We start from the raw sequence: 23067 nt of genomic DNA on the forward strand, positions 1-23067 counted from the left end.
TTCAGGGAGTGTGACAAAGAGGAAGGCTGTGTTGCAATTTGCCAAAATTGAGCGAGGTACGTTGTTTGACTTTATTGTGGTGCAGTTGGTCTGGATCTTGCAGTGTTCCGTCATTTGTAGGTCATTTTTGGGTTAGTGCTCCTGTTCTATGATATGAAAAGAATCAAGCATTGCATGTGTAATTGTCACCTATGAATGAGCCTTATAAATGTGCATTCTCATAGGCTCTTTCCAGCGAGCAGAGTGTTCATTTTTTTTAAGAGATTGTAATTTGTACCTTGCAGTGATCCATAGAGAAGGTCAAAGTTTAGTATTGATTTCAGTGGAAGCCCTGATCATGAAACGTCACTGGTTTTGTGGTTTGATTAACATTTTCTCCACTGGGGGAAGGAGGACTGAATTGGATGCAATACCTGCTGCTCACACTCAGCCCCTCTCCCCTACTGGTGAGCACAGCAATTTTTAACTGCGTTGGCATGTCAGTTTTAGAACAGCAGTGCAAGTGCTATTGGTGGACAATGCTTGTCAACTGGGTTTCATTGCTTAGTGACACGTCTGCACCCACTGCTTCATGTGGGTCTCCAATACCCCAAATTCCTTGATTGTTGATTGTGTCTCATTTCCTCACCACAGTTGATGCTTCGTGTGATATCCCAACCTCCGGATTCTAGTTTTGATTCTAATTTTAGGTATTTGAGGTAGTGATAAGTGTAGGGGCCTACTTACTCTTCCCACGTGCAAAAATTGCATTTATGTTTGAGTTACAAAGTGTGCTACAAAATGTACAAGCGGCATAATTTGTGTTATATCAACTTTGTCTATAGATATGGAGTATGTAAAGATCAAATTTTGATATTCTCACATATCTTAATGAAAAAAAATATTTCATTAGGGTGTACTTTTTCACATGACTGTATCCAGGTATTATGTAACAGAAAGAAGATTGACTTGTTTAACATTATATGCAACAAACAGATGTTAAATAGACCTTGTACATGGTGTGGTAGCACACCCTGATGAGATTAAGATCTTGGCTCGTCTTTGTGTCTGCTTTCTCTCCCCAGAAAATTTGCAGTAACTGAGGTGCCGTCTCTGCTTTGTCCCAGTATGAACGTTTGTTTATGTATATATCCCCCATTTGCTATGGCATAAGATGGTGTCAGTTGGATGTTAAAGAGACATTAGTCAAACTCAAATTCGAATATGTGGGTTAATTAATTTGTTCAGTTACTGCTGAACAGGAAAGTAAATGTAAAAAAAAATGTAATTTTATTCCCTATGGCCAAGTGACAGAAATGATTATTTTTTAAATTGGGTCTTAGCAAAAGGACCCCAAAATGAATACAATATTTAGTTTCAGAGAAGCTCCCAAGTTGAAAGTTTGATGTGAAGGACAAATGGATGAAATAAATATGTTCACAGAAGCTAATCAGCCCCATATCTCTCGAGCTTATCAGTTTTCAGTTGCCTGTATAATCGGACTAAGATGTCCTCTCTCCCCTTACAGGTTTTTGTTACTTAATCCTAGGAGTTCTTGAATTGTTAATGATACGCAGCATCCCTTGCATTGAACCTAATAGTTACAGGGTCTTAAAGATACCTGTGCAGTTTTTCTGGAGATAACGGGTTATTTCCTACTCTATGCACCCTTAGACATCTCAGTGCTTCGTTTCAGACGATAATGCTGGGGGGGATCATGTCAGTCTTCTAAATACCTGAAGCTTTGATCAGGACAAGGATCCAATGATTTGGGGTGGCTTAGTCAAAGGCCCAACTTCAGCCCATTCAAAAATCTGTTGAAGAATTTGAAAATATTTTCTAGAAACCTGAAAGAGCCGGAGCAAATCTGCTAAGAGGAATGGAACAAAATCAATGATGGCCATGTGGCTCAGTAAAATGTTAATGTGTGGGTTCTGAATATTTGTGCAAGCAGCAGACATGGAATGCCTCACACAGAAGTAAAAACAAACTCTGAATTTATACATTTTAAAATAGAAGAGTCAGATGTGCTTCAGGCTCTCAATATGTAGAAGACTAATAAAAGCCCTGAACCTGATGGGATTTTACCAGTTGTATTGAAAGAAATGAAAGATGGCATCCCTCAATCCTTATTAGGCATTGCTAGCAGTTATATCAGAAAGGAGAAGTACCCGAGGACTGGAAAGTTGTAAATGTGACTCTAATCTACAAGAAGGGAGACAAAATGGATTCTAGTCTCTTTATTAAATAAAAAAATCCTGGGACGAGACAAGACTTTTTAGCCTGGGAGGAGACAAGACTTTTTCAGAGAGATAATTTCAAGTCGTGCAAAAAGAGACTTTTTGTGCCAAGAGATTTAACCACACCCCCGTGACCTTGTGTTCGGATTCAGCGGGTTGGAAAATGGATGGATGGATTTAACCACAGCCGGGGCTGGAAGTAAAAGACAAAGAGTAGAAGACAAAGTGGAATGTCATAAAGAGGTTCAAAAATGTTGGCGCGATACACATGCAGAGCAGGTTAGAGATAATGAAAGTACTAAAATTCAAAAGTCTCAAAAAATTATAGTAAAGATCGCATTAGCACAAAGAAATGGAAATTAATACTCTGTGAAATCACGGAACAGTGAAAACAGAACGAATATATGGACATATGTGATATGACAAAAGTATGTAGATATTGCTCGCATTTAAACTTTAAGTCGGAGACTTGTAGATCGTCTACTTCATGTTGCCATCAGGGAAAAGTTGTGTTTCTTCCCAATGAAGAGGTGTATCCGCGAGAATTAAAAGGTTTGTTGTTTGGTGAAAGTGAAATCCACATATGCGAACGACAGAGACATGAAGTGGCAGGCACCTAGCGCAGGCCGGGGTGTTGGCGAGCGAAGCCCCCTAGTAATTACGGATGAATTAGACTTACTTCTGTGCTATGCAAAATGATGGAAACAATAATACAAAAAATCATACAATTATCTAAATAAAAATAATATTCTCAATAGCAGCCGGCATGGCTTTATGAGAGGACGGTCCTGTTAAACAATCTTTTAGATTTTTTCAAATAAACAACTGAAATAGTTGACATAAAACAAAGTATACAACATAAATTACTTAGACTTTCAAAAAGCCTTTGATGCATTCCCACACCAATGGTTTATTTTGAAAAGAGAAGATGTAGGTATCAGAGGTAACTTACAAAACTGGATCTCTAGTTGGTTAATCGGTAGAAGACAAAGAGTGCTGATTAATGAAGAATGCTTCACATGGAGCAAGGTGATCAGTGGAGTCCTTCAGAGGTCTGTCCTTGGACCATTACTTTTTCTGATGTACATTAATGACATTGATTCTGGTATAGCTAATAAACTTGTGAAATTTTCAGATGACACTAAAATTAGAGGGATGGCAGATACTGAGGAGGCAGCAAAAAGAATTCAAAAAGACCTGGACAAGCTTCAGAACTGGGCAAACACATCGAACATGCAGTTTAAAGTAGAAAAGTGCAAAGTGCTACACATGGGCAAAAGGAATATCAATTATAAATACAAGATGGGAGATACTGTCATATAGAAAGTAACCTCTGACAAGGATTTAGGGATTTATGTTGACAGAACATTCTCATCATCTAAGCAATGTGCAGAACCAGTTAAAAAGGCAAATGAAATGTTAGGTTATATCATAAAAACTGTTGAAATTAAGTCAAGGGACGTTGTGCTCAATCTGTATCATGCACTAGTAACACCTCATCTGGAGTATTGTGTGCAGTTCTAGTCATCACGGTATGAGAACTTGCACTTGAAGCTGTGCAGAGGAGAAGCGACCAAGAGCATCCCAGAACTTAGGGATATGTCATACTGGGACAGACTCTGAGAATTAAATCTGTTTAGTCTCGAGCAGAGGAGACTGTGTGGGGACCTAATTCACGTATTTAAAATCCTTAAAGGCATTGATAAATTACATTCAGCAACATTCTTTCAGCTTAAAGGCAATTTACGTACTTGAAGACACCAGTGGAAATTAAGGGGAAGTGCAATTAAGACTGAAGCCAGGACTCTGGAACATCCAAACTACTGAGACATAGAGTTGAAGAAGAAACGTTGACAACTTTTAAGAAGAATCTGGAAGAGGTACTGGAACAGCTTAGGTATTAGCTAAAGAAATGAGCTTGATGGACTGAATTTCTTATATTCTTGAAGCTTTGAGCTTAAGATATCTTCTTAAACTAAGTAATTTTCTCTTAACATTTTTCCATCTTTTGCCAAAAAAATAAAGACCATACATATTATTAGTAGTTCAACAATATCTAGAATCATTTGTTCTAAATATTGTACTGAAACAGACACTATGGTAAAAAAGAAGCTTTAGATAATTTAGTCCCTTAGGGAAATTACAACATCAAACATGTATTTTTATAGCACATTTTCATAGAAAACCATGTAGCTCGAAGTACTTTAGAAGAAGGTAAAGGAAAAAAAATGAGAATTGCAAAGAACTAAATAAATAAAAAAAGGAAATACCAAAATAATAATAAACAAATGTACAGTAATCCCTCCTCCATCGCGGGGGTTGCGTTCCAGAGCCACCCGCGAAATAAGAAAATCCGCGAAGTAGAAACCATATGTTTATATGGTTATTTTTATATTGTCATGCTTGGGTCACAGATTTGTGCAGAAACACAGGAGGTTGTAGAGAGACAGGAACGTTATTCAAACACTGCAAACAAACATTTGCCTCTTTTTCAAAAGTTTAAACTGTGCTCCATGACAAGACAGAGATGACAGTTCTGTCTCACAATTAAAAGAATGCAAACATATCTTCCTCTTCAAAGGAAACAGAGAGGAAAGCAAACAAATCAATAGGGCTGTTTGGCTCTTAAGTATGCGAAGCACCGCTGGTACAAAGCTGTTGAAGGCGGCAGCTCACACCCCCTCCGTCAGGAGCAGGGAGAGAGAGAGAGAAACAAAGTCAAAAATCAATACATGCCCTTTGAGCTTTTAAGTATGCGAAGCACCATGCAGCATACTTAAAAGCTGCACACAGAAGGTAGCAACGTGAAGATAATCTTTCAGCATTTTTAGACGAGCGTCCGTATTGTCTAGGTGTGTGAACAGCCCCCCTGCTCACACCCCCTACGTCAGGATCAGAGAAAGTCAGCGCAAGAGAGAGAGAAAGACAAGTAAGTTGGGTAGCTTCTCAGCCATCTGCCAATAGCGTCCCTTGTATGAAATCAACTGGGCAAACCAACTGAGGAAGCATGTACCAGAAATTAAAAGACCCATTGTCCGCAGAAATCCGCGAACCAGCAAAAAATCCGCGATATATATTTAAATATGCTTACATATAAAATCCGCGATAGAGTGAAGCCGCGAAAGGCGAAGCGCGATATAGCGAGGGATCACTGTATAGAATATAGACATGCAAGTAATCAATAGAAGCAATGGACTGCCATTTAGATCATTTTATTTTTTTATGTTATTATAGACGTCTCTGGGTATTTGATTAAACTTGATTTTTGCCCCTCCAGCTGGGGACAGCTTGTGATTGAAGTAACATAGATTATAGTGTCTGTCAAGCTGTAATCTCAGACACAAATAACTATAGCTTTGTCCCTACGGTTACTCTTCTTAATTCCATTAGTGGACTGGTGGTTACAGTTTTGCTTCAATGCTTGGTTATAAATAACCTTAATGGAAAAACCAAGACACGGGCTGGAAGGTAGAGAATAAAACAAATGCACAAATCAATTAAAGAGGATCAAGACAATGAATCTTTTTCAATCAAGCTGGAATCTTTTACACTACTGGACAATGTAATGGCATAGTCTTTTTTTTTTTTTTTTTTTTTTTTTAAACTATATGAGAGAAACGATGCACGTGATAAATGCAAAGTTTTAAAGTCGTGTTAAGCTGCAGATATGATTGGTGTAACTCAAAGTTCCTTGAAGCCTTCCATCCATACATTTTCTGCCACTTATTCAGTCCGGGTCACAGGGGTAGCAGTCTGAGCAAAGATGCTCGGACATCTCTTTTACCTACCACCTCTTCTAACTCTTCCTGGCGGGATATCAAGGCGGTCGCCAGCTTTGACATATAATCCCTCCAGCATGTCCTGGGTCTGCACCGAGGTCTCCTCTGGGTTGTACATGCTTGAAACAACTCCATTACTGAAGGATTGTGTCCATGGGTGAGGACATGAATGTAGGTCGACTGGTAAATCAATTGCTTTGCCTTTCAGCTTAGCTGTCTGTTCACCACGACTGATCGGAACAACATGTACATGTCTCCAGACTGTCCTCTAATCTGCCTATCAAACTCCTGCTCTCTTTTCTTTTTTCATCACTCATGAACGAGACCTCAAGATACTTAAACTTGTCCACTTGCGGCAACACCTCATCCCCAACCTGAAGATGGCACTCCACTCTAATCTGGCTGAGAACCCTGACCTCAGACTATGGTTCTCAGATTTGAGGCAGGAATGCAGATTTTTTTTTATCACATTTCATAACTGGTTGTCCATTCTGTTTTATTGAGTGTTAAAAGTGATAATTTTTGCAGAAAAAATTTAATTTGTGTAATACTTAGTTTAACATTAAGTGAAATCATTCTCTTTATATAACTGTAAAATATTTAATGCACTTTTGATTAGGAACGAGAATTAGAATAGGTGGCAACTTAACACTTACTGTGATGGTATCAGTGTTTAGGTAGACTCGCATATTAAATCCATTCTTGACTACTAATTCTTCCAGGACCGACTGGCCCAGCAAGTTCAGCCCAAGAGCTGATCATTTGATACTAAAACAAGTTTCCAAAAAACCCAAAAATTCATTGTGGGAGCTGCAGGTAACACTTTCAACAGTTGGTGTCAAAGTTCATGTATTGATAATCAGAAAGAGATTGCACAAATTTGCGTGCCAGGAAAAATTGAATGCTGTCCAAAAAGAACATTAGGGTAAGACTACAGTTTGCCATTAAACATCTAGACAAAGACTAGGCCTTCTGAAACAGTATGTTCTGGACAGATAAATCAAGGATAGAGTTGTTTGGCCACAGTAACAGTAGACATGTTTGGCATAAACTAAAGACAGCCTTTCCAGAGGAGAACCTCATACCAATTGTGAAGCATGGATGGTGGAAATCTTATGGTTTAGCGTTGCTTTGCTGACTCAGGGCCTTGAGAACCTTGTAGTCATTGAACCAATTATGAATTCTGCATCATATCAATGTATGTTTAAGGAGAATGTGAGGCCATCTGTCTGAAAGTTTAAGTTGAACAAGAAATGGACCAACACAGTAGTGATTCAGTGCACACTAGAAATTCCACCAAGGAATGTCTCATTAAGAAGAAATGGAAGGCTATGGAGTGGCCTGGTCAAAGCCCTGATTTGAATCCCACTGAAATTTTGTGATGGGGTTTGAAACTGGCAGTCTGTGCAAGAAAACCAACAAATATCTTGCAACTGAAGGAGTTTTACATGTAGCAGTGGTCAAAATTTTCACAGAGCCTATGTTGTTGACTGGTGGCCAATTATGCAGAACAACTCATTTCTGCTAAAGGGGGCCAATGTCAGCTTCTGGGGCCTAGGATGTCCCTACTTTTTCCCCAATAGGCCATTACATCTATTGATATTTTAATTGAATAAGTAATTGAAAAGGCAAATTTTTCTTGTGTTTTATTGAAGTATATCATCTTTATCTGTGAACACTGCTTCCATGAAGATCTACTGTTGGCCTGTTCAAACACATTGAAATAGTTAAGTTTCCATGGGACGTACTTATTTTTTCCACATGACTGTACATACGAAAAAGACAGATAACATAATTTTGTGATAAATCCTTTGCCTGTCGCTGTTACCACCCCTTCAGGGATTTTTCTGCTGATGCATACATGCCTTCAGTTTAGACAAATTTCTATTTCAAATGCTTTTGGTCAAATGTTTTTGATCATTTTAGTGTGGACTGAGATACTTTTTGTAATCGATGTGACAATGCTAGTGTGGATGGAGATCATTGTGGTTTAAAAATGGAATTTTTAAATTAAAACATAGCAAATGTTGACATAACCTTATAGATTTCATACCTTGGGGCACAGACTAGAATTATAAATTCGCAGCGAGTAACGTTGGCACTGCTGTCTCACAGCTCCAGGATTTTGGATTCAGACTAAAAACCTGATTGCTGTCTATGTGGAGTTAACACAATCTTCTGCGTCTGTTTGGATGCTGTCTATGTGGAGTTAACACAATCTTCTGCGTCTGTTTGGATGCTGTCTATGTGGAGTTAACACAATCTTCTGTGTCTGTTTGGATTTTTCTCTTTGTGTTCTGCTTTTTTTTTTTTTTTTTTTTTTTTTTTTTTTTTTTTTAAATTTCTCAAAAACATACATGTATAGTTAATCAGCTTAGTCTGAGTAGTTTTTCCTAAGGGTAAATACGTTTGGCACCATTATGTAAAATACATATGTACTGTAGATTCCAGCAGTATCACAAATCATGCATCACACACAAGCCTTGGAATGATGCATCATAACTGTCAAAAGTGGCTTGGGGATATCAGTTTTGGCACCATTATATCTACACATATGTGGATGCCAGCTGTACCACAGTCCATGTCTCACAAACAGCCCTTTACATGGCAAAGCTTAACTGGCAAGAATAAATTGTTTAGTGTGTTAGACTTGGAACTTATTAGCCAGCATGTTAATTGGCAGTAAAAAGATATAAAGGGCTGTCCAGCATTTCAGTGCACCATTGAGGGAATACTTGCTAAAAGTATGCTTTAATTCATTCATCCATAATTGTTCTGGAGATATATATGGAAAAATGTGTCTTTGTCCCATACATTATGGGAGGGCACTGTACCTGTAGAAAATTCAGGTCAGGAAAGGTCAGGTTGGGGAGCATGCACTGGTACAGCACGTTGTCACATCCACCACACGATGAAACAGCTTGGGATGCTGGTTGGCAACCCCCCAGGCAGACATGCGGTCCAGTCCCATGACTCTCTTATCTGCCACAGCCAGATGTTTTACGTGGGCGTCCCCTTGGCCTGGTCCAGCCACACGTGTCCTCAACAGTGAGATCCTGTGAGCCGGATTACCCTCGGGGAATCGCACCACATGACCATAGTGCTGTAACTGATGGTCCCTCACAATGCAGGTAATGTGTCTAATTTGGGACTCCATGACCAACTGCTCATTCAACACAAAGTCAAACCAGCGGCACCCAAGGATTCTCCGAAGAGACACAGTACCAAAGGAGTCCAGTCTTTGTCTCAGGTCATTGGATAGCATCCATGATTATAATATTAAAAATTGAACAGTGATAAAACCTATGTTTTAAAATTGGTAATTTTTTACTAAAGTTAGCTTATAATGTTATGAACATCTCCAGAAAATTTTGTCGAATTTTAAAATATAGGTTTTTTCGCAAGTCAATTTTTAATATTATAATCACTCATAACATTTTAATTTTTCATTTTGTGGATAGCATAGTATTTACGCAAAATATAGAGCTGGAAAATAGTTTTAAAACGATATGAGAACAATTTCTGTGCAACCTATATTTAGGGAGATACAGCTAGTCTAAGTCATAATCCCCTCAAACCAAATACAGTAATCCCTCGCTATATCGCGCTTCGCCTTTAGCGGCTTCACTCCATCGCGGATTTTATATGTAAGCATATTTAAATATATATCGCGGATTTTTCGCTGCTTCGCGGGTTTCTGCGGACAATGGGTCTTTTAATTTCTGGTACATGCTTCCTCAGTTGGTTTGCCCAGTTGATTTCATACAAGGGATGCTATTGGCAGATGGCTGAGAAGCTACCCAGCTTACTTTTCTCTTTCTCTTGCGCTGACTTTCTCTGATCCTGACGTAGGGGGATTGAGCAAGGGGGCTGTTCGCACACCTAGATGATACGGACGCTCGTCAAAAATGCTGAAAGATTATCTTCACATTGCTATCTTTTGTGCAGCTGCTTCCTGAAACGACATGCTGCACGGTGCTTCGCATACTTAAAAGCTCGAAGGGCACGTATTGATTTGTGCTTGAAAAACAAACTCTGTCTCTCTCTATCTCTCTCTCTCTCTCTCTCTCTCTTTGTCTGCTCCTGACAGAGGGGGTGTGAGCTGCCGCCTTCAACAGCTTTGTGCCGCGGTGCTTCACATACTTAAGCCAAACAGCCCTATTGATTTGTTTGCTTTTCTCTCTATCTCTGTGACAGTCACTGCTCCTGACACGCACTCCTTTGAAGAGGAAGATATGTTTGCATTCTTTTAATTGTGAGACGGAACTGTCATCTCTGTCTTGTCATGGAGCACAGTTTAAACTTTTGAAAGAGACAAATGTTTGTTTGCAGTGTTTGAATAACGTTCCTGTCTCTCTACAACCTCCTGTGTTTCTGTGCAAATCTGTGACCCAAGCATGACAATATAAAAATAACCATATAAACATATGGTTTCTACTTCGCGGATTTTCTTATTTCGCGGGTGGCTCTGGAACGCAACCCCCACGATGGAGGAGGGATTACTGTATGTTCAAACTTTGTCAGCGTAAGTCTCCCTAAATATTGATCCAAGACAGGTGCAATTTCAGTTCCATGGTTTACTCATATGACCAAATCAGCATGCCAAGTTTTGTTAAAATCTGTGACAATGAAGTCCAAAAGTGTAGTAATTTCATGTGGAATTACCTGCTTTATAATCTACTTTGCATCTACCATAAGATGGAGAAAGAGAGGTAGAATGGAAAAAAGAAAAAGGATTCCTAATAGCAAACAGGAGTAGCATGCTGCACATTTGAAATCCCACTTTCCAATGTGTAAGCACCAGCCATCAACATAACACTAAAACATAGAATAAACTGCAGAGCTTTTCTGTTGTGCTAGCAGACATTCTAGATGCACAGTGTCCTCCACATGACTTTCCAATGCTAGCAGTATACATCAAAAATAAGATGAAAATGAAGTCTGCCAGTTTTGAAGAATTATAATTTGACACTAAGCTTACATTTGCATATGATTGTTTACACGTTGCTGGTTCCTTATACAAAATATTTACCAAATTTCTTGGACTTTAACCCCCACATAAAAATATGCTTTGAAATGTTTTGTAAATAGAACAAACCTAGTTTTTTTTAATTTCAAGTCAGTACTGTACAGTATGAAAGAGCTGTCATGTTTAAAGTTCACTTACTGTACGTAGGAAGTCCCTTCAAGTAGGATTTCTCATTTCATAACTGCAGGGCCTTTGCCCAGAATCATCACTCCATTCTTTACCTAATAAAGTTTTTTCTTAAAGAATACTATCTTATGCACTTGAATAATATCTGTTTTATTTATAAATGTCCAAATTCACTTAATTCCAGGTTTGATATATGTTAATATCTTATCAACGTTTCATTCTTTCCCTTGTAGATTCTATTGATGGAGATCTGAATGGACAGATGTATCAGGTAAGGTCACTTTTAAAATGTATTAACAGCAGCTGACATGTCAATGACACTGTAAGTTAGAAAAATGTGAAAATGCATAAATCTCTAACATTTTAAGTTGCTGTGGTAATCCATATAAATGTGACAGGACCATACACATGTGAAGCTGTTATATTTTAATGATAAATGTTATCTTTGTGCAACGTTACTTTAAACATCCAGTGTCCTGTGTTCAAATCATTGTTCTAGTGGCTGTATGTGTGTTTTTTTTTCACATTTTTTCTATTCCTGCATGAGTTTTCCTTCTACATCATGAAAGATGTACAGGCTAGATATAATTCACAACTTTAAATTAGCAATGTGTGGGCTTACATATGTGGGCCCTGAGATGGTCTGATCTGATGCTGCTTGGGTAGGTCCCGGCCACCTGCGATGGTGGAATATTTCAGACAAAAATATATTAAATAAATATATTTTTAAATAAATGTATTATGAAATGTGGCAATAAATAAATAAAAACACAGTTATGTACTGTACGAGTGTACTGTAAATTATCAAATGTTTCATGAAAAATGTTTCTTGTTGATCATTTCTTTATATATTTATTTATATGCAACTCTGGTCTGGATTCATTTGGTTAGAAAATGACATATATAGGGTAGGATTCAAAAGTAATGAGCCTCATTTTGTTCTGATGCGAACGTACCTCGCCACGTGCCCCACTTGCCAGCGACGGTGGGTGTTGGCTTTACAACGCAACGGAGCTCCTCGGAGCGGTAGGATCGGCCTTGACGGGAACCCCTGTGCGGTAGTGCGTTACACGGCGGAATGGAAAGTTCGTTAGAGCAACGGTACGTGTTGAAGATGAAGACCATGCTCATTGCCTTCTTCGGAGTGAAGGGGATCATCCACTACGAGTTTGTCCCGCAAGGACAGACCGTGAATGCTGCTTACTACTTGGAAGTCCTGAAAAGGCTGAAAAGAAGCGTCGCGCGCAAGCAAAGGGACATCAAGGACAGCTGGAAGCTTCACCACGATAACACGCCCAGCCACACCGCCTTCATCGTGAGCGCCTACCTGGCCTGGGTGAACGTTCCGGTGGTCCCCCAGCCTCCCTACAGTCCGGACGTGTCGCCTTCTGACTTCTTCTTGTTTCCGCGCTTAAAAGCAGCGCTGAAAGGAAAACGCTTCGACTCGATCGAGGACATCCAAGCAAATGTCAAGGCAGCCCTTGCAGCCATCCCGGAACAGGCCTACGTGGACGCCTTCGAGTCATGGAAAAGCCGCCTACAAAAGTGTATTGATGCAGGAGGTGCCTATTTTGAAGACTATTAATTAGTTGTACCGATTTGCTCAATAAATTTGTCTTTTTGAACAAAGGCTCATTACTTTTGAATCCTACCCTGTATTATTGAGGGATGACTGAGACTGCCCACGTTTTTTACTAGATCGGTCAACTCTTGCATCTTCTGGTGGTTCCAAACTTTTTCCTTTTTCAAGTTGTTGAGACCACTGTGCTCCTGGGAATGCTCAAAGCTTTTAAAATGGCTGCATGGCAATGTATATTTATGTACGTTATTTTTTGTATTGTATTTCTGTCTACTTTTCCCAGGAGACATGCAAGTTAGAAGTTTATCCTACTATGTACACATGACAATAAAGTTAACTTATTACATATAGCACCCTTTATCTATACTGTTTATTATTTTAAGTGGCTGCTGGATCAACTTTTTTTTTTTTTTTGAAAACTATTCTACCAGTAACTGTTTTTCCAACCTGGACAATTACATGTCTTGTGTCCAGTGATACTGGGATAGAGACCCTGTGACACTGTACTTGATAATGAATCAGCGTTTGTAGGGTCATTGTTGTCGTGTGTACTGATGTTGAGTATCCCTAATCCAAAATGCCTGGGAGCAGAAGTACTTTGAATTTTGGATATTTATGGATTTTGGAATGTTTACATATATATATATGTAAATATGTGTATACTGTATATATCTTGGGGACTCCCTTGATCAAGCGGAGAAATGCAGCCATGTTGACAATAAAAACATACTGCACCTCAAAAGTGATGAGTATGATGTACAGGCTGTATTTTAGTTCTCTTTTAAGAGGCCCATTGCTGTGTGTTTGCACTGAAGAATGTTTTTTTTTCATTCTCAGGGAACTGGTTGGTTGGTCAGGAATATCTCAATCAAGTTTCACTCCATCATGCCTTCTGCGATGGAAGTCTTTAAGCAGTCGATTAGTTGCTACACTTTTTTTTAATTTTTTTTTTTATATACAGTGTGAGTGTACATACATAAAACATAACATGTTTTTGCCAACATAAAAAGTTTATTTGCACCTGTGACTGGTTTTCTTAACGTAATCCGAACTCATAATGCTGCAAGAGCACCTACCGAAAATAATGGTGCTTTTGTTAGCTATAAGCAGTAACGTTCTATTAAACACACAAGTCATCTGCAATTTTAACAGTGCTGCACAGCACTTTTGAATATAGGTGTTATCGTGTTGCTTCAATGGGGACAAAGCTTTTTGCTCTTGATGCTTCACAGGGTATTCCCAGAGTCCCTGCATGTCCAACAAACAAACACACATTGTTGGTCGTACATCATTTCCTTTTCGTGTGTAGTTGCTTTGTGGTGCTATATGCTTCATGGAGGACTCCCATTTTGGATTTTGGAATTTTGGATTGGGGATACTCAACCTGTACAGTTGATAATTGATAATACGATAATTCCAGTTTGTATGTGCTAATCCAAATACAACATGTCACCATTGGGACCACTGTTAGCTAGTCAAATGAACGTGATGGGCTGAGAAATCACCTCTTATTTGTGAAATTTCTTATATTCTGTGTTTAACTGTTGCCTAATCACTAGGGTGCCGTGTGCGTTTCTTTTGTAGGCTTGTGATTGAAAGCATAAATACAAGGCTGCATACAGTAGACTTGCACTTATTAGCGAGTTATCATTAGCAGTGCCATTTAGTAAGGGAAACAAATTGCTCTAATAAACCCTCACAAATGCCAAAGAGACTTCCAGAAGCCTCCACAGCTCCTCCCCTACAGCAGTAATAACAGCGCCGTGCCATGCAGCAATACAGCTGATTTGCCTTAAGTGTGCTTTTCATTTTAAAAACTAACCCTTGTAATGGGTACAATTTAACATTAAGTACATATTTTAGGTACTATAAATGAATCCTTTCACTGTGCACAATATTGTATTTATCTTTTGAATTCTATTTCTGTGGAATGTTCACATCTGTGCTCTCAACTCCAAATGCCAGCTAAGACTGAATTGCGTGGGTGCATCCATGAGACAAGTCGAGAATAAGTCTGACTCATCACTGAAACGCTTCTTTGCAAAATGTCTTGGGGGAGGATATCCGGGGAAGAAACTGTAGTGCTTTAGTCCAAAAATTAAATTAAATAATACTGGATAAGCAGAGTAGAATTTGGGAGGTGGAATGGATAAAAGAAATCTATGAAGAAAAGATTCTTTATACAATTAAGTTACACTTTGTTTTAGCAGGAGAACTGGAGAAAGAACACTGGCAGTTTTTTGTCAGACTCCAGTATTCGTAAGATTTAAAAGAAAAAAAAGAAAAGGCCAAATAGCTCCCATGTTGCATTGCTTGTCTTCTGTGAATATGATTGGGGAGATAACCTGGCTATTGAGCTGTCATGGTTTAGCCAGGGTTTTATCCCTGGCTCAAGTTTATTTTCTTTGTATTGAATCTTTTTGTTGTCTTTTAAATATCATTTGATATTTTAGATTATTGATTTCATTTTATTTATTGAAAATTACTTTGTTTAATAATTATTCTAAGTATTTCTGTCTTACAGTATGTTGTTAATGTATGTGATAGTTTCTCTGTATTTTCTGCCCATTCCTCATTTTCTGGAGCTTCAGCGGATGAGACCACCTTATCCTGCAGCTTGGGAATAGCCCCCTGCAGTATTTAAGAAAAAAGGCACCATTTGATATGGCTGCTTCAGCACAGGTTTATTCCTGTGTTTTGGTTTGTGTTTTCTATGATTCTTTGTTTTTGGAAATCCTGGTTTTGACCCCCTGCTATTAATTTAAAATACTCTGTCTGGTTTCCGTTTTTTTGATCTGTTCATTTCAACTTGTTTTATTTATTTATTGGTCTACCTTGGTATTTTTCTGCTACAATTTTTTAATTTCCACAATAAATGTTTAACCTTTAAAGGAAATTTAAGTTTTATTGGGTCAGAGGTTGTTTTTTTTTTTTTTTTAAACGTTTTTCTCTCCTGCTTTGATATTTATGGTTTGTAAGCCTTAGCCTCACTTTTGGGACTTTGCGGGCCAATGACTGGCTATTGATTTTGGGGACTAGGCCTCCTCAGTGTTTTATCATGAAAAAATGTTCACGAAATATTCTTTTTATATTGGTGGACACTAGCAAATTATGCGAAATTACTAGCATTGTTTTTTCTGTACACTCTGCAATACTTACCTCTTTTAACCTTCACTTATTATATGTCTCAGACACAACAGTGGCCAAGGCTCACTGCCCCTGTCATGTTACAGATCAAGTTCAAAACAAGTATACCTTAAAAGAGGTCAAGGGTGCTGCCCTCGCTAAGCTACAGATATGACAGTCTGCACCTGAATCACTTCCCTTGGAAGAGCTACACTTCTGAATTCCTTAGCAAAAGCAAAGAGCTGCTTTCAGAACTACACTTCTGCTGGGATTTATGGATGTGGTGCTCTGCATCCAGATAACTGCCTTTGAAAGGACTGCACAAATATTCTAGCACAATCCAAGCACTTCCTTGAAAGTTTTCTCTTGATGATTATTTCAATCATTACTAATGTTCATTTGCAGGAAATCCAGGCACACTTGTTAAATATAGGAAAAAAAACCCATTCAAATCAAGGTCTCTTTCTAGCAGCTGTGATGTGTCTGGATAGTGTTTTTTAAACTCCTTTCCTTTACGGGGAGCCTTTGATGGCTACTTTATATAAGATGTTGCGTATGAATTATGCAACAATAAAGCCACTTGATTGATTAGCTCCCCTGATCTGGTTCCTAGTTAGATAATTTTAGCTAACTATAAAAAATGTTAATTTTAAAGTCCCAAGCCACTATTTCAAATTTTCTTGCAACATATACAAACTGGTTAAATTATCCTTAATATTAGCTTAAACATATACATTCTAATCTTAATAATATACTTTCTTACATTTTCTGCATATTCCTCAGAATCTAACAATCTCCTAAAACACATTTATCATTCCATTAGGTCATGTGACTCCTTATGATCTAATGAGCTTGTAGCAGCGCTACTTAAACAGCCTACAAATCCCAGCAACCCCAGTAGTATTACACCATTGGGCAGCTTCAGAGTGAGCTGGGGGTTGCTGGGAAGAAGGATGACTGGGCGCTAGTTTTAAAAATCAGCAGGAAGATGCCGAAGGAGATCACGTGTGTCTATGACACACTCACACACACACACACACGCGCACACACACACACACACACACACACCATCGAGATATCAATGTTTTCAGTACCAGAGGAACCTAAAATGTCGAGATCCGTCAAAAACTTGTGATCGAAATTTTTGACGAATCTAAAGCTTTCGCTACTCCCCCGTAGATGATAGGCTATGGTGGGAGAAGACGCAAAGCAAAAGACAACCAAGAGGTCCAAAGACCTCTCTGTAGATGTCTGTGATCAAATACCGGTGAGGCATAGATCAGGGCAAGGGTATAAACCATTTCTGAAGCTTCTCATGATCAAAGTGTCTTTAGTTATTGTGAAAAGGAACATGTTTGGGTCCACCAGGACTCTTTCTAGAGTTAGATGTCCAACCATACTGAAAAACCAGGCAAGTTGTGCCTTGGTCAGAGAGGTGACCAAGAAACCAGTGGTCGCTTAAGCAGAGCTTCAGATTTCTCTGCTGAGATGGGAGAACCTGTCAGAAGGATGGCCATCTCAGCATCACTCTATCAATCAGGTGTTTATGGTGGAATTTCTAGAGAGAAGCCAGTCTTTAGAAAAAAGGCACATGACAGCTTGCTTGAAGTTTGCTCTGGTCTGATGAGACAAAAATTGAACTGTTTAGGCAGAACCAAAAAAGATCAGGCACTGCTCATCACCTGCCTAATACCAATGGTGAAATATGGTGGTGGCAGCATCATGCCACTGGAATCTTTCTCAGTGGCAGGGACAGGGAGAGTGGTCAGAATTGTGGGAAAGATGAATGCAGCTAAATACAGAGAAGACCTTGAAGAAAACCTGCTCCAGAGTGCATGCAACGTCAGGCTGGGGCGACAGTTCACCTTCCGACATGTGTGATGAGACATGTTAGGTCCATGGCAAGTGCAATTTTTAAATTAATAAATACATATCACTAAAGCTCCAGACAGGTGCCGGTGTCTTGTATCCACATGTGAACACATGCGGTGGATAATTTCCTTGTTAGTGCTCATGGAGTCTGAGATTGTGGCACCTGACCACAAGTCAATGGAAGTACAAAATATCCAGAGCACAGGTGAGAAAGGGCAATTGGAGGTTAAAACAAAACAAAATGAAAGTAGAATGGCAGGATCAGTTGAGAGCCAGTGCATTTGTGGAGAGAAGGGCAGGTGGTTGGGGAAATGTTTCCTGTAGAGGAGTGTGTGGCCAACACTTGAGAGGGCAGAGATGTCACTCCTGCTGTGTGCACCAGGGAGCAGGAGCAATCTTAAACTCTGAGTAGCTTCCATAGAAGCCCAAGGAACTGCGGCTTATGGAAGAAAGGAGCAAGGCTCGGTGCTTCGCACCTCATAGATGCCGAAGGACTAGTGGTGAGGCTCCAAGCCCGATTTGAAGGTTGACTGACCCTGTGGGTGGATATCCCCGCGTGCTGAGGAGACATCTGTTTTAGAGAGAGCAAATGAGGCTTGCAATTGTTTGTAATGGATAGTTAGATTCTGACTCTACCATAGTGGCCTAGACAAAGGCCATGGCTTAAATCTTGTAAAAAGAACATCTGTGAGCAGACCTTAGTCGTGCTTCCCATCCAGTCTAACAGAGTTTGAGAGGATCTGTTAGAAAGAATGGAATAAATTTGCAGACTAGGTCAGCAAACCTTATAGACTTACCCAAGTAGACTCAAAGCTGTAATTACTGCTTAAGTGGCTTCTATAAAGTATTGCATTAATTACTTGCATAAATGAGAGATTTCAGTTTTTGGTTATTTAATAAGTCCTGCGGTGGGTTGGCACCCTGCCCGGGATTGGTTCCTGCCTTGTGCCCTATGTTGGCTGGGATTGGCTTCAGCAGATCCCCGTGACCCTGTGTTCGGATTCAGCGGGTTGGAAAATGGATGGATGGATGGATTATTTAATAATATGCAAACGTTTCTGAAAACATGTCTTCACTTTGTCACTATGGGTTATTGAGTGGAGATTGATGAGCAAAAATTGCAAGTTTATCCATTTAAAATTAAATCTACAACACAATAAAGTGTGCACAAAGTGAAGAGTTTTGAATGCTATCTCATTCCACCATGTTTAAGATTGTATGAATTTTGTATAGGCGCAGTAGGCAAGTCAAAAATTCCAAATGCATTCATGTAATTAAAGTACTGCAGTTTGTACAGAATGCAACCCATTTGCTGCAACAATGAATCCACCATGACTTTATTTGACTAGTAAGGCGACGGGTGCTTGATGTTAGTGGATTTGTATTCAATGTTTGTTTTTAGTGTCACTTTTCTTTTTCATCTTTGATTTATTGTATTGTGCTTGTGCCCTAGCAGACTTTTTATCATGCATAGTGTCTTCCATGGATTTATATTTTGTTTTGGTTTTTTTTCCTGTATCTCATTCTTTAGGAGAGCAATGGTCCTTCTGATGCCTATGCAGCAATTTCGCAAGTTGATCGGCTACAGGCAGAGCCAGAAAGTCTTCGGAAATGGCGGGAGGAGCAACTTGAAAGATTGGAAGTCCTTGGTGTGTATTTAGATTATTTTGATTGGTTGACTTGAGGAAATATTGTTGTTTTTAAATACAGTGAACAAAGGCATTGTCTTGAGACTGTGTAGCATGAAGATATTGTAGAAAAACAGCAGATTTTCACAATGTTCACAGTGCAGTGTCTGACATTTAAAACAGTAAAGCAAAGAACATCTGTCTCCACATTACTAAGATCTTTGATAGCTTGTAAACTATGTGCTGTATCTTTTTCCATCTACTTCTGGAACGAGAGGGCTTTGTGATGAAGGGTCCCAGAAGATGCTGAGTTTTGTCTTAAAATGGCACTTTTTTTTTTTTTTTTTTTTTACTACATTATTATTTCTAGAAGTGACCACTTTCTCAGGTACACACAGACAAAGTGAACCACCCACATTCCTAACGTGGTTGATATTTCCGTAATTATTTATTTGTGGAAAAACTAATATTGCAGACAGTGCAGTTTAGATGCATCTTAACTCTTTTTCCAATCGAGGCTCAATCATTTCCATGACCGTAAAGTGTTTTTCTCGTTAACTCAAAATGGGTTTAGGAAATCTGTGATTATGGATGCATTGCTGAGTCATCAGTAAAATCTATCAGGGCTCAAAATGCACAGAGGAGAGAGCAATATCTGCAGATTGAGTATCTGGGAATTTAAGCGTGAAGCTGATGCGATGTATAATGTATTATGGGACAGTTTGGAAAATTTATGGAGTTTAATTGTCATAAAATAGAAGAACATGTAACCGAGACAGCGGCAGTGTTTACAGCCCATCAAGAAATAATAGTGGATCTATAATAACACACAAAAGAAACCTGTCCACTATAAAGAAAGAGAGGGGGGCAGCATGGCAATCGATAGCAGACAAAAGCTGAAATACACTATAGATCTGAATTTGTGTTTGAATAATTAACATTTAATGGCATTATTCTATTTTTTAAGTTTCCTTTTAATCGCTCAGTTTGAACATACTAGAAACACTTAAAACAAGTAAGTAGTCAGTAGCCATATGATCCGCATTTGGCAGCAATTGAAAATAATATACTAGAACATACCTCTGAATTTCTAGAATTACTGTACATTTACATGCAAACATATGCTGCATATTTAGTAACCAGAAAGAAAGCTGTAGCTTCTGTCACTGGTGTGATGCCCCAATGTCACCACTCTTGCTGATGGAGTTTGCCTTCATCAGAATGCCTGATTACACAATAGAACTGGCCACACACCTAAGTGTCAGTTAAAATGATGGACCTGTGCATTGATACTATGGAATGTTTTGTATTTTACATAGTCAGCTTCTAATGAACCTGCCGGTGCCCTTATTCAAACTCAAGCACAGTCTGTTGGGATCTATGACGTTTGGGAAACCTACATATCATTATCTAGTGCCACTGATACAACTTTGGATGAATTCAGTTTACAGACACTCACTTGTTACACTTCATATTTTATGTATTAAATGTAACCACAAACATTTGTATGAAAAGGTCACGAGTACCTGGCCAGACTTGCCAGTTTTTATAATGAATGGTACTATCTTACTGGCATATCCTTAATTAAAAAATACTTTCTTCTTCTTTTTCCTCACTTGTACGTTGGGTTGATGTGCCAGATCAACTTTCTCTATACAGGTCGGTCCTACACCTTCTTGCCAGTCAAGCCCTTTTCCTTCAGATCTTCATTTACGTTATCCATCTACCTCCATTTTGACCATCCTCACTTTATCTTCCCCTGTACTTTCATTCCCATCACTCTTTTGCCCAAATACAGGTGCATCTCAATAAATTAGAATATCATCAAAAAGTTAATTTGTTTCAGTAATTCAATTCAAAAAGAGAAACATGTATATTATATAGATTCATTACACACAGTGATATATTTCAAGCGTTTATTTCTTTTCATTTTGCTGATTATGACCTACAGGTAATGAAAACTCAAAATTCAGTATCTCAAAAAATTAGAATATTACATAAAACCAATAAAAAATGATTTTTAATACAGAAATGTTGACCTACTGAAAAGTATGCCCATGTACACACTCAATTCTTGGTCGGGGCTCCTTTTGCATAAATTACTGCATCAATGCAGCGTGGCATGGAGGTTATCAGCTTGTGGCACTGCTGAGGTGTTATGGAAGCCCAGGGTGCTTTGTCTGGTGTCTCTCATCTTCCTCTTGACAATACCCCATCGATTCTCTATGGGGTTTAGGTCAGGCTAGCTTGCTGGCCAGTCAAGCACAGTGATATCATGGTCATTAAACCAGGTATTGGTACTTTTGGCAGTGTGGGCAGGTGCCAAGTCCTGCTGGAAAATAAAATCAGCATCTCCATAAAGCTTGTCAGCAGAGGGAAGCATGAAGTGCTCTAAAATTTCCCGGTAGACGGCTGCTGTGACTTTGGACTTAATAAAACACAGTGGACCAACACCAGCAGATGACATGGCTTCCCAAATCATCACTGACTGTGGAAATTTCACACTGGGCCTCAAGCAACTTGGATTCTGTGCCTCTCCACTCTTCCTCCAGACTCTGAGACCTTGATTTCCAAATGAAAATTTGGACCACTGAGCAACAGTCCAGTCCATTTTCTCCTTAGCCCAGGTAAGACACTTCTGACGTTGTCTCTGGTTCAGGAGTGGCTTGACACAAGGAATGTGACAGTTGTACTCCTTGTGAATCTCCCCCAAATTCTTAAATGGGCTGTGCTTCACAATCCTCTCATGGCTTTGGTTATCCCTGTTGCTTGTGTACCTTTTTCTGCCACATCTTTTCCTTTCACTCAACTTTCCTTTAATATGCCTAGATACAGCACTCTGTGAACAGCCAGCTTCTTTAACATTGACCTTTTGTGGCTTCCCCTTCTGTCAGTGACTGTCTTCTGGACAACTTTCAGGTCAGCACTCTTCTCCATGATTGTGTGGCCTACTGAACCAGACTGAGAGACCATTTAAAGGCCCAGGACACCTTTGCAGATGTTTTGGGTTAATTAGCTGAGTGGAGTGGGACACCGTGAGTCTACAATATTGAACTTTTTCACAATATTCTAATTATCTGAGATACTGAATTTTGGGTTTTTATTACCTGTAGGCCATAATCCATCCATCCATCCATTGTCCAACCCGCTGAATCCGAACACAGGGTCACGGGGGTCTGCTGGAGCCAATCCCAGCCAACACAGGGCACAAGGCAGGGAACCAATCCTGGGCAGGGTGCCAACCCACCGCAGTAGGCCATAATCAGCAAACTAAAAAGAATCACTTGAAATACATCACTCTATGTGTAATGAATCTATATAATACACGAGTTTCACTTTTTGAATTGAATTACTGAAATAAATTAACTTTTTGATTAAGATGCACCTGTATTCATTATTTGCCCTCATCACACGTCCATACCATTTCAACCTACTTTCTGTGCTTTATCAGAAATCTCTCCCATGTTTGTGGTCTCTCTGATTGTCTCATTTCTTATTCTGTCCTTTATTGTAACTCCACACATCCATCTCAACATTGTCATTTCTGCCACATTTATCTTTTTCTCCTGCGCTCCTTTTACTGCCCATGTCTCAGCTCCATACATCATTACTGGTCTTACCACTGTCTTAAAAACCTTACCTTTAACCTTTGTCTTAATTCTGTGATCACACAATACTCCTTTATACCTTCTTCCAATTGTTCCATCCA

The 23067-nt window shown here is 39.1% G+C and overlaps 1 protein-coding gene across 3 annotated transcripts in view; it reads left to right on the forward strand.

The window, feature by feature from the left end:
* clta (clathrin, light chain A) overlaps positions 1-23067 on the forward strand; it is a 72741-nt gene that overhangs the window by 19562 nt on the left and 30112 nt on the right. For all 3 annotated transcript variants that reach the window (XM_051929939.1, XM_028805795.2, XM_028805796.2), the window contains exons 2-3: positions 11387-11424; positions 19262-19379. In XM_051929939.1, coding sequence (XP_051785899.1) covers positions 11387-11424; positions 19262-19379 — 156 coding nt within the window. The remainder of the gene's footprint in view (positions 1-11386; positions 11425-19261; positions 19380-23067) is intronic.

The sequence above is a fragment of the Erpetoichthys calabaricus genome, chromosome 7 (genome assembly GCF_900747795.2).
Source record: "Erpetoichthys calabaricus chromosome 7, fErpCal1.3, whole genome shotgun sequence".
NCBI classification, from domain to species: Eukaryota; Metazoa; Chordata; class Cladistia; order Polypteriformes; family Polypteridae; genus Erpetoichthys; species Erpetoichthys calabaricus.